This window comes from Aspergillus pseudotamarii (genome assembly GCF_009193445.1).
Source record: "Aspergillus pseudotamarii strain CBS 117625 unplaced genomic scaffold BDV38scaffold_9, whole genome shotgun sequence".
Taxonomy (NCBI): domain Eukaryota; kingdom Fungi; phylum Ascomycota; class Eurotiomycetes; order Eurotiales; family Aspergillaceae; genus Aspergillus; species Aspergillus pseudotamarii.
In genome coordinates this window covers 462736-478040 of record NW_022475023.1, presented here as the reverse complement: position 1 = coordinate 478040, position 15305 = coordinate 462736, and the positions used below count along the sequence as shown (strand labels likewise).

The 15305-nt window shown below is 48.6% G+C and overlaps 8 protein-coding genes across 8 annotated transcripts; 3 read left to right on the top strand and 5 right to left on the bottom strand.

Annotated features, from left to right (window-relative positions):
- Positions 1-80: 80 nt before the first annotated feature.
- On the top strand, positions 81-1776 carry BDV38DRAFT_268783 (ergosterol biosynthesis ERG4/ERG24 family-domain-containing protein; the record flags this gene model as incomplete). Its single annotated transcript, XM_032056840.1, has 6 exons — positions 81-699; positions 804-918; positions 977-1064; positions 1099-1129; positions 1167-1472; positions 1541-1776. The coding sequence occupies 6 exons, from the start codon at positions 81-83 to the stop codon at positions 1774-1776; spliced, it is 1395 nt and encodes a 464-aa protein (XP_031917156.1).
- Positions 1777-1962: 186 nt separating this feature from the next.
- On the bottom strand, positions 1963-3209 carry BDV38DRAFT_279541 (Aldehyde/histidinol dehydrogenase; the record flags this gene model as incomplete). Its single annotated transcript, XM_032059050.1, has 3 exons — positions 1963-2342; positions 2652-2913; positions 2988-3209. The coding sequence occupies 3 exons, from the start codon at positions 3207-3209 to the stop codon at positions 1963-1965; spliced, it is 864 nt and encodes a 287-aa protein (XP_031917155.1).
- A 528-nt stretch (positions 3210-3737) lies between these two features.
- Positions 3738-5198, bottom strand: BDV38DRAFT_238655 (NADH:flavin oxidoreductase/NADH oxidase). Its single transcript, XM_032053690.1, has one exon. The coding sequence runs from the start codon at positions 5098-5100 to the stop codon at positions 3799-3801; it is 1302 nt and encodes a 433-aa protein (XP_031917154.1). The 5' UTR covers positions 5101-5198; the 3' UTR covers positions 3738-3798.
- Positions 5199-7455: 2257 nt separating this feature from the next.
- Positions 7456-8379, bottom strand: BDV38DRAFT_279539 (formyl transferase; the record flags this gene model as incomplete). Its single annotated transcript, XM_032059049.1, has 1 exon — positions 7456-8379. One exon carries the CDS (start codon positions 8377-8379, stop codon positions 7456-7458), a length of 924 nt encoding a protein of 307 aa, XP_031917153.1.
- A 347-nt stretch (positions 8380-8726) lies between these two features.
- On the top strand, positions 8727-9941 carry BDV38DRAFT_297252 (UDP-glucuronic acid decarboxylase family protein; the record flags this gene model as incomplete). Its single annotated transcript, XM_032063091.1, has 4 exons — positions 8727-8785; positions 8839-8978; positions 9049-9239; positions 9313-9941. Exons 1-4 carry the CDS (start codon positions 8732-8734, stop codon positions 9939-9941), a joined length of 1014 nt encoding a protein of 337 aa, XP_031917152.1. The 5' UTR covers positions 8727-8731.
- A 45-nt stretch (positions 9942-9986) lies between these two features.
- Positions 9987-11168, bottom strand: BDV38DRAFT_297247 (dTDP-4-amino-4,6-dideoxygalactose transaminase). The gene has a single exon (XM_032063090.1). The coding sequence runs from the start codon at positions 11156-11158 to the stop codon at positions 10010-10012; it is 1149 nt and encodes a 382-aa protein (XP_031917151.1). The 5' UTR covers positions 11159-11168; the 3' UTR covers positions 9987-10009.
- A 902-nt stretch (positions 11169-12070) lies between these two features.
- Positions 12071-12412, bottom strand: BDV38DRAFT_279536 (uncharacterized protein; the record flags this gene model as incomplete). The annotated part of the gene is made up of 1 exon (XM_032059048.1): positions 12071-12412. The coding sequence occupies one exon, from the start codon at positions 12410-12412 to the stop codon at positions 12071-12073; it is 342 nt and encodes a 113-aa protein (XP_031917150.1).
- Positions 12413-12647: 235 nt separating this feature from the next.
- On the top strand, positions 12648-15201 carry BDV38DRAFT_268778 (uncharacterized protein; the record flags this gene model as incomplete). The annotated part of the gene is made up of 4 exons (XM_032056839.1): positions 12648-12666; positions 13586-13779; positions 13837-14012; positions 14055-15201. 4 exons carry the CDS (start codon positions 12648-12650, stop codon positions 15199-15201), a joined length of 1536 nt encoding a protein of 511 aa, XP_031917149.1.
- Between the last annotated feature and the right edge of the window lie 104 nt (positions 15202-15305).

Genomic DNA, 15305 nt, shown 5'->3' with positions numbered 1-15305 from the left:
ATTCTAATTTCCCTTTCAACACCGTTCCCACGTGGCTCACACTCGACTACAAAACAAGCCTTTCCTTTTGTTTGGTAAAGATGCTCCAAAAACGAGCATTATTCGCTACGAGGGTCAACCACAAACCACATCTCTACTTACAAGCCGACGGAAAACAGCAGAAAACAGGAAACAGTTTTTGGGGTCGTCGCAGTCATGTTTCTGCTTTTTCTGGCCTCCTCAGTTTGTTATTTGTAATTGTTACCTCTCTTTTCGTGCTCTTTCTTTGCATCTGCCTCGAGCATTTCGATGGCTCTTTACGGCAGGGCTTGTTTGAGCTACTAGTACACTCATCCCCGACAACCCTCTTTCGACGCTATCTTCCTCAAATATCCCATGGCCATGTGATGGCGTATGCAAGCTGGGTACTTTTTCAGGCTCTGTTGTACTCCCTTCTCCCAGGGAAAACCGTCTATGGGCCACCAACACCGGGGGGCAATACACTGCCCTACCGGATGAACGGACTGCTGTCCTGGGGTATCACAGTTGGTGCAGTCTTCCTGGCCGCTTGTATAGAAGGTGCTGAGATAGTTGCAAGCTTAGCTCAAAATTGGGCAGCGGTGTTAGCCGCAGCGAACGTCTATGGGCTGGCGGTGCCAGCTCTGGCTGTGGCGAAGGGTCACATATGGCCGACCTTTGAGAATGACCGGAGGTTTAGCGGTTCGTACATACTACCCCCATCGCGATGTATAGGCTTTATTATAGTCTTCTATATGATGTATCGAGAATGGGACTTCATGGGAATTCTTGGCTAACGAATTCAGGTTCCATCTTTCATGATTTTATGGTTGGAATTGAACTGAATCCCCGACTGGGTCGGCACTGGGATCTGAAGATGTTCCAAGTTGGCCGTCTAGGAATGAACTCATGGGTGGTGATGTAGGAATGCTCCCCTTGCGATTGTTATAATGTAGGAAATGTGGACTCACCTAAACAGCGACCTGTCTTTCATGGCCCAACAATACCTCCGCTACGGCACAATCTCTAACTCAATCCTAATTGTGATCATTCTCCATGCCATATACGTCATTGACTTTTTTATTAACGAGGACTGGCAAGTTCTTCTTATTCCACGCACTGAGCATACCGAGTTCTAACGTCCCCATTCAGGTACCTTGCAACCATAGATATTGCCCATGATCACTTCGGTTTCACCCTAGCCTGGGGCACTGCCGTTTGGTTACCCATGGTCTATACTGTGCAAGCCCAGTACTTGGCATTACATCCAGTTGACCTCTCTTCATTAGCATTCGGTGCAATCCTTATAACAGGTTTCTTGAGCTATGTGCTATTCCGTCTCGCCAACCACCAGAAACATCATTTCCGACAAACGAAGGGCAACTGTCAGATTGCCGGCAGCAAGCCTCGCACCATCAGGGCTCAGTATACTACAGCGAAAGGGAAAGTCCATGAGACATTTTTGCTGTGCTCTGGTATGTAGAGTTCCCCTCTATGACATGCTTTACTTGACTTGTTCAAAGCACGACTAACTGGGAGGTAGGTTGTTGGGGAATCGTGCGCCATCCCAACTACGTTGGTGACATTGTTTTCTCTTTCTGCACATGCGTGTGCTGTGGATGGTCGCATGTTCTACCATATATGTATTTCATTTATATGACCGTACTGCTGGTCCATAGGTGCCATCGCGATGAGAAGCGGTGCTCAGCTAAGTGTGGGTCACAGTGGGAGGAGTATAAGCGGATGGTGCGGTGGAGGATGATACCCGGCTTATTCTGAACTGTTTGTATTATAAAGCGATTTGGAGCCGGTTCGAGTTACAGAAGGCCATGAGTGCTATTCTAGTAATATCGCTTGTGCCGAAGCAGACTACATAACTATTACTTTGAACTAGATGACCAGAGCGCGATATAGAATGCCACTGTGAATGGGAATCAATACTATTCCATGCCGGTTATATCGCCCTCAGATACCGATTGTGACACTCTTGATATCCAAACATTCCTCAAGAGCTGCGATTCCACCTTCCCGGCCCAGTCCGCTCTCGTGGACCCCTCCGAACAGTTGCTCTGCCGTGCTTACGAGCTCAGTGCGAGCACCCACCATGCCCACCTTCAGTGCCTCGCTCACTCGAAACATGCGGGAAATGACCTCTGTGTAGAAATATGCCGCCAGCCCAACGTCTGATTCGTGAGCCATTTGGATAGCTTGTTCCTCGGTTTCGAAGGGGACCAGGAATGCAATTGATCCGAACGCCTCTTCATCCATGAATCGCATTCCTTGTTCGCACTGGGTGATAATCGTCGGGGGGGAGGAAATTAAGCCCGTCAGTGTTTGATACAGCACTGCTTGAGTGAATCCTGGCCCCTTTCGTTATAGCATCCTCAAGATGCTGTTTGACCCTGTCAATACCTTTAACGCTCTACAAGGAACCGAAATTGACTTTGGATCCCAAACCGACCCATACACGAATGTCTCGTCAATGCATTTTCGTAGAACATTGGCAAAAGTGCTCAATGATGGACGCTTGAACCAGAATCAGGTTCGCACAAACGCAAGTCTGCCCAGATGAGCGAAACTTGGAAGCCACCAAGCCTAAGGGAGAGGAAGAAAATCAGGATCTTATCTATTTTACAACTGGGATAAAGACTGACCTTTCGCAGCTTGTTCCAGGTTAGCGTCGGCGAAGACCAAGAACGAAGCATTACCACCTTTCTCGTTACCATCGCTAGTGGAGAGTCCTAAAGAGTTATGGCCGCCACGATCCCCTGAGGCTGTCGGATAATCAAGATACGGTTGTTGCCTCGCGCAGCAGGGTATCGTTGCCCCCAGAGCTTTCTCGATTGCGGTTTCGTACCAATCGATGAAATTAATAGCGTATTGCACACTTCCCGGCGAACTCTGTGAATGGCTTGCCTAGCTCCAGTGTGCAGAGCGCCGCCAGATCATCTTTGTTGGCTTTTATGAAATCGCCCCAGCGGCGTATCAACCATCGGCGCTCCCGGTGGGGGCATTCGGCTGTATGTCTTGAATGCCTCTTGGGCATATTCGATGGCAAGCACGGTGTCGGCGCAGCCCATATCGGTAACTCGGATAATTTCGTAGTCATCTTCGGGATCTTTAATCAATCTGTTAGACCGATGTTGGAACTCATTCTTGTGATTCACTTGCCGAATACTGAAAAAGTTTGGCCGGAGGCAGCGGTCACTCATTCCCCTCCTATGAAGCCTCGGGTCTCGACTAACGAGGGATCTTTCATCATCTCCTACACAGTATCTCTTAAGAAAAATACGTCTCCCCGTATAATGGGCTGAGCAATTTTCTCGAGCGGGGTGACAGGCTGGCCGCATCTCTCGGACTGTCGTTTAATTGTCCGAAGGCTTAACTAAGGGGGGATCGCTATCTTATGGGGAGGGGTCATTCATGCCTCTTACTTGGTAGCATATTTCTCTAACACACACTTGTCTGGTTGCTTATTGTGTGAGTGAGCCTTAGAGTATCCTTGCTATGGCGTGTTTGTGTTTCATTCTTGTCCTTCTCTCGAGAACAACACTTGCTCAGAACTACTTGGACAAGATACACCTCGGTAAGCTCTGGGTTGTGAAGAGTAGCAAGGCCAAAGGGGGAAAAGACTAAACTAGCAAGCATGGAGATTTCAGGGAGTCAATGTATCATAAGTTGAACCTGAGAATATATGTCATAAACAAGTTAATCTATGGATAACGGCAGTACATAGTCCCTGATATTCCAAGATTTCTATCAATCTTCGTTATAAAGAATTGTTCCCTCCGCTATATTACTTTAAACTGCGGGGCTAAGCTGCCAAGGTGCTGTAAAAGGGACCCCTAACTTCTTCGCTGCATTGATCACCCAATCTGCTTCTCGAAGAAACTGACGTCCTAGCAGCACAGCGTCAGCCTCTGGTTGTGTGCCTGTCAGCATCGCTTCAGCTGCTTCCGCTTCGTCGATGTGTGCTCCCTGGACTATCTGGCTAGCAGCATCTGCCTGCGTAATCAACCCGACGGCTCCAACCAATGTGCTTTGTCCAGCCTGTCGAATTTCCTTTCGGATCTTGCTGGCAAGGTCAATTTGATAGTTGGTATGCGTATCGATGACCTGGTCCTTGTGATTACCACCGGAGCTCACGTCAAGAAAGTCAATCCCCAACTCAGGAAGCAATTTAGCAAGTGCAACTGATGAAGGCAGATCCCAAAATTCAGGAACTTTGCCATCAAGCCATTCTGTAGCACTAATCCGCAGAAATAGAGGCATATCAACAGGAATCACGGCCCGAATGGCTGCAGCAATTTCGCGCAGAATCCGTGTCCGGTTTTCAAATGAGCCGCCGTATTTATCGGTTCGCTTGTTGGTAACGGGGCTCAGAAACTGGCCAATCAAATAGCCATGGGCTCCATAGATCTCGATTGCATCCACTCCAGCCAGGACAGACAGCTTAGCGCTCCTGGCGAATGCCCCCACGAGCTCCTCTACCTCGGCGGTATGAAGCTCTCGTGGGGCCCAGAATCCATCTCCCGGAGCCCATATGTGCTCAGCACCTCCAGATGGGCCTACAACATTGCTGGGCCATCCGCCGACACTTTCCTCAGCCCGTAGACTGCCCTTTCCTGCCTCCTTTGCAATCCAGGGTGCCGTAGTGCTGGCCTTCCGACCCGCATGAGCTAGCTGAATAGCGATTTTGGCTCCCTGGCTGTGAACAAAATCTACAACGCGTTTTAGTCCCTGGAATTGCTCCGACTCAGTTCCCTCCTGCCAGAGCCCACTGTCGTTAGGGGTGATCCGGCCATTGGGCTGGACAGCGGTTGCCTCGATAATAATCAACCCCGCGCCTTTCAGGGCTAGGTGGCCGAGATGAGCAATATGATAGTTGGTTAGGGCACCGACGAAGGGAGAGGACGGGTCGGATTGTGCTGAGTACATGCACATAGGCGCGACCATGATCCGGTTCTTCAATATGAGGCCCCGGATCTTGAGGGGGCGGAATAGAGTGGGGGTATCGGGATTCTTGGGGTCTTTGGCTGCCCCGCCATTGTTGGCGGGTGTGAAGTAGGGAATTCCTTCATACAGAATCACTTGTGGTGCCATGTTTGATTAAAATGTATCGTGAGGCGACTGGAATGGTGGGATGTGTATTTTCAATGGATATATTACCGTTCTTTTGACATATAGATATGGTAGGCTAGTTAAGATAAACTAAAATACATGTCTATCACGACATAATAGAGGGTTGACTAATCACCGGTCCAATCGGTGCCCTAATCGGGGCATGGGGGCATACAGCTCCGGGGGAGTCAGGATTTAGTGGCTGGGGGTCAGGGTGGGGCGGAGAAACCATCTCCGAGGGGGTCAGAAAAAATACTGCCGCTTCACGTGATATTGTAATTTCTGACCCCCTCAGAGCTATTTCTTACTAATCTTAAAAAATCAGGAGTATTTTCTGACCCCCTTAGAGATTTGTTACGTGACTACTACAGTTTTTTAAGTCTTTATTATTTAATAATATATAAAAGATATTAAATTATATTTAGTTTAAATTTACTTTAAATATTATTTAAATATAATCTAAAGTTAATTAACTCTTAAAATCTTTCCTGTTTAAATATAGTTTAAAAATTAAAATAGCTAAAATTAAAGCTCTAAGGGGGTCAGAATTATTAAAAATTTCTGACCCCCTTAGAGCTCGATTATATAATATATAAAGTTCTGACCCCCTCGGAGATCTTATCATGTGACAAAGGCGGTAGATCTCTCGGGGGGGTCAGAACCACTCTGACCCCCAGCCACTAAATCCTGACCCCCTCGGAACTGGGACCCCTCGGGGCATTGATGATGCGCCAAGAATTTTGTGCTGTTGAGAATCAGAAACAGATCTTGCGTCAGTGCCCAATTTGGGGAATCTATAGCTATGACAACCTAGGCATATGCCGAATTGCTGTACAACAGGGTCTCGACTCTCAAGAAAGATCTCCTTTCTATGACCGAAGATAGTTAATCGATCAGGGCAGCAACTCGAACTGTCAAGTTTGGCTAGCACGATTCTAATGGACCGGGCTACTCCACTTGTATATAATTCATATTGAAATATACACCATTTAGGAATTAGCTAAAGATGACTTGGCTCAAGTGATTCACTTGTTTAGTAGTAGTATAGAATTTCAAGTCACATTGGGTATTGCATCCTTGATTCCTGCTCTGCGTTTTTCTTTGTGAAATGAATAGAATCGAAATGCGCCCGACCGGCTATGTCGGATGGTAAAAGAAAGCAAAAATGAAGCCCTAGATGGCTGTATATAGTCATAGCAGATTGCTCTTGGGAGTTGATTTACGTCTGCTCAATAGCACTTTAGTCTATGTGACCCATGGCGTCCAATTCTAGCACACCCCAGCCGAAAATTATGGATGCCTGTTCAGTTGTAATGTGCCGACATGAGCACCGCCTCAACTCCCTAACAAAGAGACTCGGAGACTGATTCTCCGAGTGACTTTGAAGATATCCGGATATGAAACAGTGATTCGCCACGAAGGCCGCATATTTACTATTATTCAACTGACATATATCCTTTAGGCCGTACTTCTAAGATTAAACCAAGTCATAGATCTCTAGCCTCTGAAAGCAAAATAATCACGACCATGTGAGAAATACAGCGGGATATCCCTCTTCAAGTCGGCAGCAACAGTGCAGGGCCACATCCAGCGTCTAAAAAACGCCCAGTCGACTATCCGGAATGACACCAACCTACGTCCGATGGGTATGTTGTGGGAAGCAACGTACTGGGAGAGCCGTATCGCAACGATGAACCCTTTAAGATGATCGTCATGGGAGCCGGAGCCGGAGCCCAGGGATCGACTTTCTTCATCATGCAACCGCATCAAAGTCCATAGTCGACCTCAACATCGAAATCAAATGCTTTGACAAGAATGCCGACGTTGGTGGTACTTGGTTCGAGAATCGCTACCCAGGCTGTGCTTGCGATGGACGCTCACCGAGCTACCAATTTTCAGGGCGTCCCAACCCAGATAGGTCGCATTATTACTGATTTACTATGAAGCAACGCACACGTGGAAAGACAGTGCCCCAAACAAAGTGACCCGCGCCCGTACAGGGGAATTGGATTGATTCTGTCAAGATAGGATATAGTCATTTGCCCCTTGAGTTGCGAATCAGTCCAAGTACCTGGGTGAGAAAGCTAGGACCAATTGTCTTCGATCGTCAGAAGGACCGGAGCGGCCATTGTTTTGCCTGGGAAGCTCCGGAGTCACTCATTGAAGATCTACGAGATATGTTCCGTAGAGGAGGAGGCGCCTATGGGGCTGTCTCCGGTCGAAATGAATATCTAGAGTAGGCTCTTGTGCAAGCTGACTGGGGATTTACTTCGTGTCATTCTTCCTTCCCCTCATTGTGTAGACTACGCCACATGGCGTGGCCTTATTGGGTAGTATTTAAGGAAGTGGGTATGAAGAGCCGAAAATCCTCATAAAAGTCCCCTGGTCCAACACTCGACCCTCCAATTCTGCGTGGACAATGCGCAGGACCCCTCCATCGCAAGCTGTTGCGAGCAAGCGACCTCTTTCCTGCCGCAGACTAGGCTGAGCGGTAGAGTTAGGGCTATCCACTACCACCAATGTGCGCCAAATGATTATTCGTCCTCTCTCCGTGTCCATGAACGCCCCAGGATACGGATGTGTCACAGCTCGTACAAGATTGTGAATTTGTTGTGCCCCCATCGTTTTCCAATCGATCAATCCGTCCTGTGGTTTGCGTCCGCCAAAGTAGGACCCGGATCTGAGATCCATCTTTCTCGCAACCACCGTCCCACTCACTATCTCAGGTAGGGTTCGGCAGAGAACCAACTCTGCCGCGACTAAGACCTTGGAAAAAACGTCCGAGGCCGTATCATTGGGCAGGATAGGCACCGCCATATCCCCCACAATATCGCCTGCGTCGGGCGTTCTCACCATTTCGTGGAGGGTGGCGCCCGTCTGGGATTCACCGTGCACGAGAGCCCAGTTGACAGGGGCTCGTCCACGATAGTGAGGCAACAGGGAGCCATGCATATTGTAACATCCACGACGCGCGGTCTCCAGTACCGGCACGCTCAGAATCTGGCGGTAGTAGAAAGAGAAAATAAAATCGGGGTTCAGCGATCGTAGACGCATAATCATATCTTCTGTATTTGGACTGTCGGGGGTAACCACGGGGATTCCATGTAGGCTCGCAAGGTTCGATACACTGTCGAACCAGATATTCTCGTCCTCATCATCTGAATGAGTAACCACCAGCTTTACCTCGATCTTCTGTGCAAGGAGAACCGATAGACACCTCACGCCTACGTTGTGGTACCCGAAAACGACCGCGGAGACCATTGCCAGCTTGTTGAGGATTTTGGACAGTTATAGAGAGATACGTGGAGGAATATTGGTGTGGTTGTCTTGCGGGGAAATGATGTTGTTGCAACCGAGGTTTGTTATACTGAAAGGTCCTTCCTAAAATGCTAGAGACCGCCCTTCTCAGCTGGCTCAGACTAATTTTAACTAGTCAGTTATTTTATTCGACTAGCGAAACAATCAAATACTAGGTCCTAAAAGTTCTGGCCAGCTGTGCGGGGCTTAAGCTTTCGCATATATAACCTAGTACTTCGCGAGATCCGAACGGAGATCACTCTCATTCTCTTCGGCAAACAGTAGCAGAGTTCTTTGGGTCCAAAATTGACTGAAAATGCCCGGCCAAGATTTATCAGAAGATAAAAAACTCAAGATTCTGGTTGCTGGGGTACGCCTTGCGGAAAGAATATACGAAATTACTTAATATACTGATGTTAGTAGGCGGCCGGGTTCTTAGGGTCACATCTTGTAGACCTTTTGCTAGAGAAAGGCCATGAGGTAATTGGCCTGGACAACTTCCAAACGGGCTTTCCCAACAACCTAAAACATTTGGTGTCTAGTACCAAATTTACCCTTGTCCGGTATGTGAGCCATACAGCAAGTGGGGACCTGGGTTGTAAAAGGGTTATGATCCTGACTCGCTTTGAACAGCCATGATGTGCGAGACTCTTTACCAGTATTGCCTATTGTGGACCAGATATATCACCTTGCTTGTCCAGCGAGCCCTATTCAGTACCAGAAAGACCATATTGGCACACTAGATACCTGCTACCGAGGGACGAAAAGTCTGCTAGAATTCGCAACAAAGCGCAAGATCCGAATTCTATTCACAAGCACATCTGGTTCGTAACGTGCAACCACCATGTACCCCTTAAGGCAAAGAACAACTACTAATTGGAACTGCCTGTTCTGCAGAAGTCTACGGAGATCCCAAGGTCTGTCCCCAACCGGAGACGTACTGGGGGAACGTGAATCCGTTTGGTCCCCGATCTTGCTATGATGAAGGGAAACGAGTCGGGGAGGCTCTAATGTATGGATATCGGGAACAGCAAGGGACTGATATTCGGATCGCCCGTATTTTTAATACGTACGGACCGCGAATGGCTGCCTCGGATGGAAGAGTTGTTTCGTCATTCATTGCGAGCGCGTTATCGGGACAACCAATCCAGGTGACTGGCGACGGTTCAGCGACACGTTCATTCCAATATGTTAGTGACTGCGCGAACGGCCTGTATAAGTTGATGAATAGCAATTACGCAAAAGGACCGGTGAACATAGGGAACGATAACGAGAATACCATATTACAGTTAGCGGAAATGGTTGCGGAGCTAGTAGCGAACATTACTAGTCAGCACCCCAAGGTCAATATCACATTCCTTCCATCGCCGGTGGATGATCCTACTATTCGACGACCAGACAATTCTCTAGCGCTGAAAGAGCTGGGGTGGAAACCGATTATGTCTCTCGAAGAGGGCCTAAGACACACCATTCATTGGCATATTGAGGAAATGAACCGTGGTGGCCACCGTGGAGTGCGGCTGTAATACTACATTCCTGAGGTTATGTTTGGAGGGAAAAGATATAGAAAGAGCACACTCAATTCGCTGCATCTCTATATATGAGTCAATCGCCTCACAAAATACCACTTCATTGTTTCAACCACCTTGCGTACTTGCTCCATGGTCATCGTATAGAAGATCGGAAGGCGAACTAGCCTCTCGCTTTCGCGAGTTGCAAAGTCCTGTCGGTCAAGGACGTGCCGACCTTGGGCGCCGGGGACAGTCGAGTGTAGAGGGCTATAATGGGCGAGAACTGTTATCCCTGCATCTTTCATCGCGGTAATGAAATCTTTCCGCTGCTCTCCATCCTCTACTCTAATAAAGAATATATGTGCATTGTGTTGGCAGTAAGATGGTACCGACGGGAGAGCAATGGGTACATCATTTCCTAGCTTAGATAATTCCCTGTAGTAGAAATTCCATATCTCCAAACGTTGGTTTTGTATCCGGTCAGACGCTTCCAGCTGGCCCCAAAGGTAGGCTGCCTGTATCTCGCTGAGGGTATAGCTGGCTGCAGCCTGCTGCCAGGTATAGTGGGCGACTTCCCCTCGCAGGAACCCTTGGCGGTTGGTGCCTTTATCTTTGATAATTTCCGCTTGTTCGACAAGGCCAGGGTCGTTAATGAGTATCGCGCCACCTTGCCCGGCTGCTGTCACGTTCTTGCTCTCATGGAAGCTGAAACACCCGATGTGACCGATTGTGCCCAGCGCACGACCTTTGTAGGTTGAGAACAAACCCTGCGCCGCGTCTTCCACAACATAGATCTCCTGTTCCTTGGCTATGTGCAAAAGCGCATCCATGTCGCAAGCGACACCAGCATAGTGAACCGGGACGATTGCACGGGTCTTGTCAGTGATCGCATCCTGGAGCTTTTCCATGTCCATGTTCATGGTCTCGGGCACAATATCCACAAACACCAACGAGGCCCCACGGAGGAGGAAGGCATTTGCGGTAGAAACATAGGTATAGCTGGGAACAATGACCTCATCTCCCGGCTGGATGTTCAGGACCAATGCCGCCAAATCTAGGGCAGCAGTTCCAGATGGAGTCAGGAATACTTTAGCAGCTAGTAATTTCCTTTCCAGCCAATTTTGACATAAGACGGTGTATTCTCCATCCCCACTGAGGGTGCCTTTCCGCACCGCTTGCTCAATATATTGGAGCTCTGAGCCAGCTACTGTAGGAACGCTGAACGGTATCATTTTAGTGAAATTGTATGGGGTGTGTCAACCACAAGCTTCAATATCTTACGAGTGTGCACGGAGGGGGATCTTCGGCACTAGTAAGCTTGGCAAGTATTTATAAAAAATGGTCTGGTAAGCATTTTTACCAAAGTAATTTTTATCCATTTTTCTTGCATCTACAATTGACTTGGCTGGACGATCTCTTACCACTACCAAGTAGTAGTAGTACTACTACTACTACTGCTACTGCTACTGCTACTGCTACTACTGCTACTGCTACTGCTACTGCTACTACTGCTACTACTGCTGCTACTACTGCTACTACTGCTACTGCTACTGCTACTGCTGCTACTACTACTACTATCATCCACGTCTTGAACAACCAAGATGAGACATTTTATCGTCTTTTTATTCATGATGTTCATTGTATCATTGGCCAATGCTATCCCGCAGGATGGAGATATTGAACCGCAACCGCAACCGCAACCTAAAAACCCCGGTCCGCCAGCCGGGCAGCAACGGCGTGTGCTACTGTCTGCCAACAGGGTGCTTTCAGATTACCAAAAATCATCCCTGCGGTCGCGGGCACACCTTGTAAAGTAATTTGCCGCTAGCTTAATCAGATTAGAGTCTGTAATTGAGTATTTCAAGGGTGTTTCTGGGGAAGGTAAATGCAGCGGTTATTCCTGTATTTGTGTTCCGCTGTTCGATTAGAAGATAATTGTCTACTGAGGCTGCCGAATGGATAGGATGATATTCCCTGGTTGGACATCTGTTTCGGAAATTGTGAATGTTCTTAAAAATAGAATGAATAAATGGTCTCATTCCTTATATCCTTGGTTTCCCAGCCACGGAACCAATTTTTCCTTTCCATCTATCGTCAACCACAATTTTCTCCCCCCGAGGCTTTGCTTTCCATTCTTGAATGAATTACTGCTGGTCGGTCTCCCATCTAGACACCTCGGAATGGGACAAAGAAGCACTTACACGAGCACACTCCAGTGCATTCTCCATGGGAACTAAATGTCCTGTGGGGAGTACAACCTCCTTGACCCTTTCTCGATGCGTCCCTCCACTGCCTCTAACACCGGATCCGGTCATTTCCAACATCTCCCGGCGGAGCGGTGGTGTGGAGATCTTGGATCGCTCTCCAAAGATATACAGCACACTAGGTCGTAGCTGGGGGAGACGGGTGAAACCAAAAGACAGGTTCCGGTCTGTATCATGGATACCCTTCCTCTCGATCTTTCTGGACGCATTTCCTCCCGCCATTCTCCCTCCCGAAAACCGACCTTTCCATCTTGGTAGGTTGGCCGTAGGTAGGTATATAGCTCCTGGGCCTTTGTGGTTGCTAAGGTCACTGGTGTTGTACCGTGATCTTCATAGCACGGATACAGCTCAGTCGGTAGGTCTCGAAGTCCGTATTTCACAAATCTATCAAAGGCACGTGTGTCGAAATCCTTGAACACTTTGTTGGCCCGTAACTTATTGATCGCATCTTCGCGGGATGGCCGGAGATGGCACCTGTAAGTTCAACCCAAGGCATATTTCTTGTTGGGATTCTCTCTCCGGAGAGGGGGTTCAATAAGGATAAGAGATTGGAAGAGCGAAGGATATATCAATGCAAGATGAGCACTGGGCTATGTCAATTGTCGGTGCATAGGAACACTTAAAGGACAAGGTGACATACAGTGACAAGGATGAGGATATGGCAGCTATAAAGCATATGTTTATTGTATAACTAGAGATACCCTTCTCTATATCTCTTTAATTATCGGGTACCAATACTTCCTGTAGAGTGAAGCGAGTCTTTGCATAGACAGTAAACACAATCCCCACCCCAAGAAGAAGCCTCCCAAGCCGCATAATACTACCACACCAAAACTCCTTCATGCTATACTCCAATAAATTATTTTTGAAGGCCTCGAAGGTTCTCGTAGAGTCCAATGCCTGCGACCGGCTCTTAATGCAGTCGAAGGGCTGGGTGGTATAGACAGTGACCGTGCCTGCGATGGCACCCATCAAGAACGTAGCAAAGGAATTATTCTTCACCCCATGTGCTTCGCTCGTTTCCTTAAGGAGGTAACAGCTTCCCATGCGGACCGCTGACGTCGATGCTTGCTTCATAGTTGTGGGCACAAGACCTCTCTACAAGCCAGCCTATCGAATCTTGCGATGTCTGAAGTGTGCTCGGAGACTTACTCTCCGGCTCAGAAGCTGACACGAAAACGTCGTTGTATCAGTGTATAGACAAACGCAAGATCCAAAATTGCAACCTCCATAAGTAAAGAACATAAGTCAACTTCAAGTACCGAGCTTCTTATTCTAGCCGATTCGAAGCGGATACGACTCGGCTTTCTGACTTCGTATGGCGCTTCCCTGAGGTTCTTGTCTTAACTTCCAAGTGTCTTCTCAACTATACAATACTTTCTATCTCGCTATTAGGCCGTTGTCCTCCAAAGCGACATGTCTACAATCCCCAAAGAAGTGGATGTCTCGTCGTAGGCAGCGGCAACGCAGGATTCGCGTCCTCAATCTCAGCCGCACAAGCCGGCGCCAAGCGGGTCTTGCTAATCGATAAATGCCCCGAAGAATGGGCAGGTGGCAACACATACTTCACAGCTGGAGCCTACCGCACGGTACATGGTGGCTTATAAGACCTTCTACCCATTGTCGGAAATGTAACTCCGGAGCAGGTGCAGAAGATCCACCTAACGCCCTACTCGGAGAACTTTCTGGCCGACCTCAACAAGGTGTGCATGGGGCGCTCAGACCTGGAACTTGCAAAAACTTTGATTGGGGACTCCAACTCGACAATCAAGTGGCTAGCACGGCAAGGTATTCGGTTCCAGCTATCGTTCAATCGGCAGGCGTACGAGGTCGACGGGAGGATCAAGTTCTAGGGTGGACTGAGTCTAAAGACAGGGGATGGTGGAAAAGTGCTCATTGATGACTATCGGACTGCTGCGGAGAGAAATCGGATTCAGGTGATTTGGCCGACTAGGCTAGTTGGGATCCATTCGAATTTAGACGGGTCCTTCACCGTTACAACCAAGACTGGGGACAAGAAACAGGTTATCAGGGCTGGGGCTGTAATCTTGGCCGCTGGTGGACTTGAATCGAAAGCGCAGATGCGAAGCCAATTCCTCGGGCCTGGCTGGGGTTTCGCTCTGGTTCGTGGCACACCTTACAGTACCGGCGACTGTCTCGAAATCGCCATTGGACAGCTCGCTGTACAACCCGTGGGAGACTGGTCCGGATGTCATTCTGTGGCCTGGGATGTCAATGCCAACCCCAATATCGACGACTGCGCGGCCTCCAATGAGTACACCAAGTCTGGTTACCCCCTCGGCCTAATGCTCTACGTTGACGGTCAGCGCTTCGTCGATGAAGGTATTGACCTGCGAAGCTATACCTACGCGAAATTCGGCCGGGCGATTCTCCAACAACCGGAGCAGCTTGCGTTCCAGGTACGGGACTCCCAGACCAGCCGCTGGCTCCGGTCTGAGGGATACCGCGAGGAGCGTGTGGAGCATATTACGGCACAGTCTTTGGAAGAGCTTGCCGAGAAGTGTGAACAATGCGGTCTTCACGACCGGGAGGCCTTCGTCCGCACCATTCGAGAGTATAATGGGGCTGTCTATGCTCATCGGCAGGAGAATCCATCAGCCAAGTGGAATCCTGCAGTCAAGGATGGTTTATCTACCCAATCTTCTCAGAAACAATTGGCTCTAGCAAAGTCGAACTGGGCGTTACCACTAGACAAAGCCTCTTGTCTTGCTGTCAAGGTCACTTGTGGTATCACCTTCACATTCAGAGGCCTCAAAGTGGACCCTCAAGCCGCACAGTTAGCCGCTGCGTCTACTGGCCGCCCCATACCCGGGATCTTCTGTGTCGGTGAGATGGTTGGAGGTCTCCTCTACTCTAACTACTCAGGTGGGAGTGGGTTGACCTCGGGGGCTGTTTTTGGTCGGAGACTAGGCAAGGCCGCAGCAGTTGTAGCCACGAATGTTCTCAAGAGAGTATCTAAAGAACATGGATGTCCTACTTGCTTCATATGAGCGTTGGTAGCAGGCTGTAAACTGTTATTTCATGCTACTAGTGAGCCGTCGGACCACTATTTGATATTTCTGTTTAGAGATTAGAATCATCGTGCTACACTAAT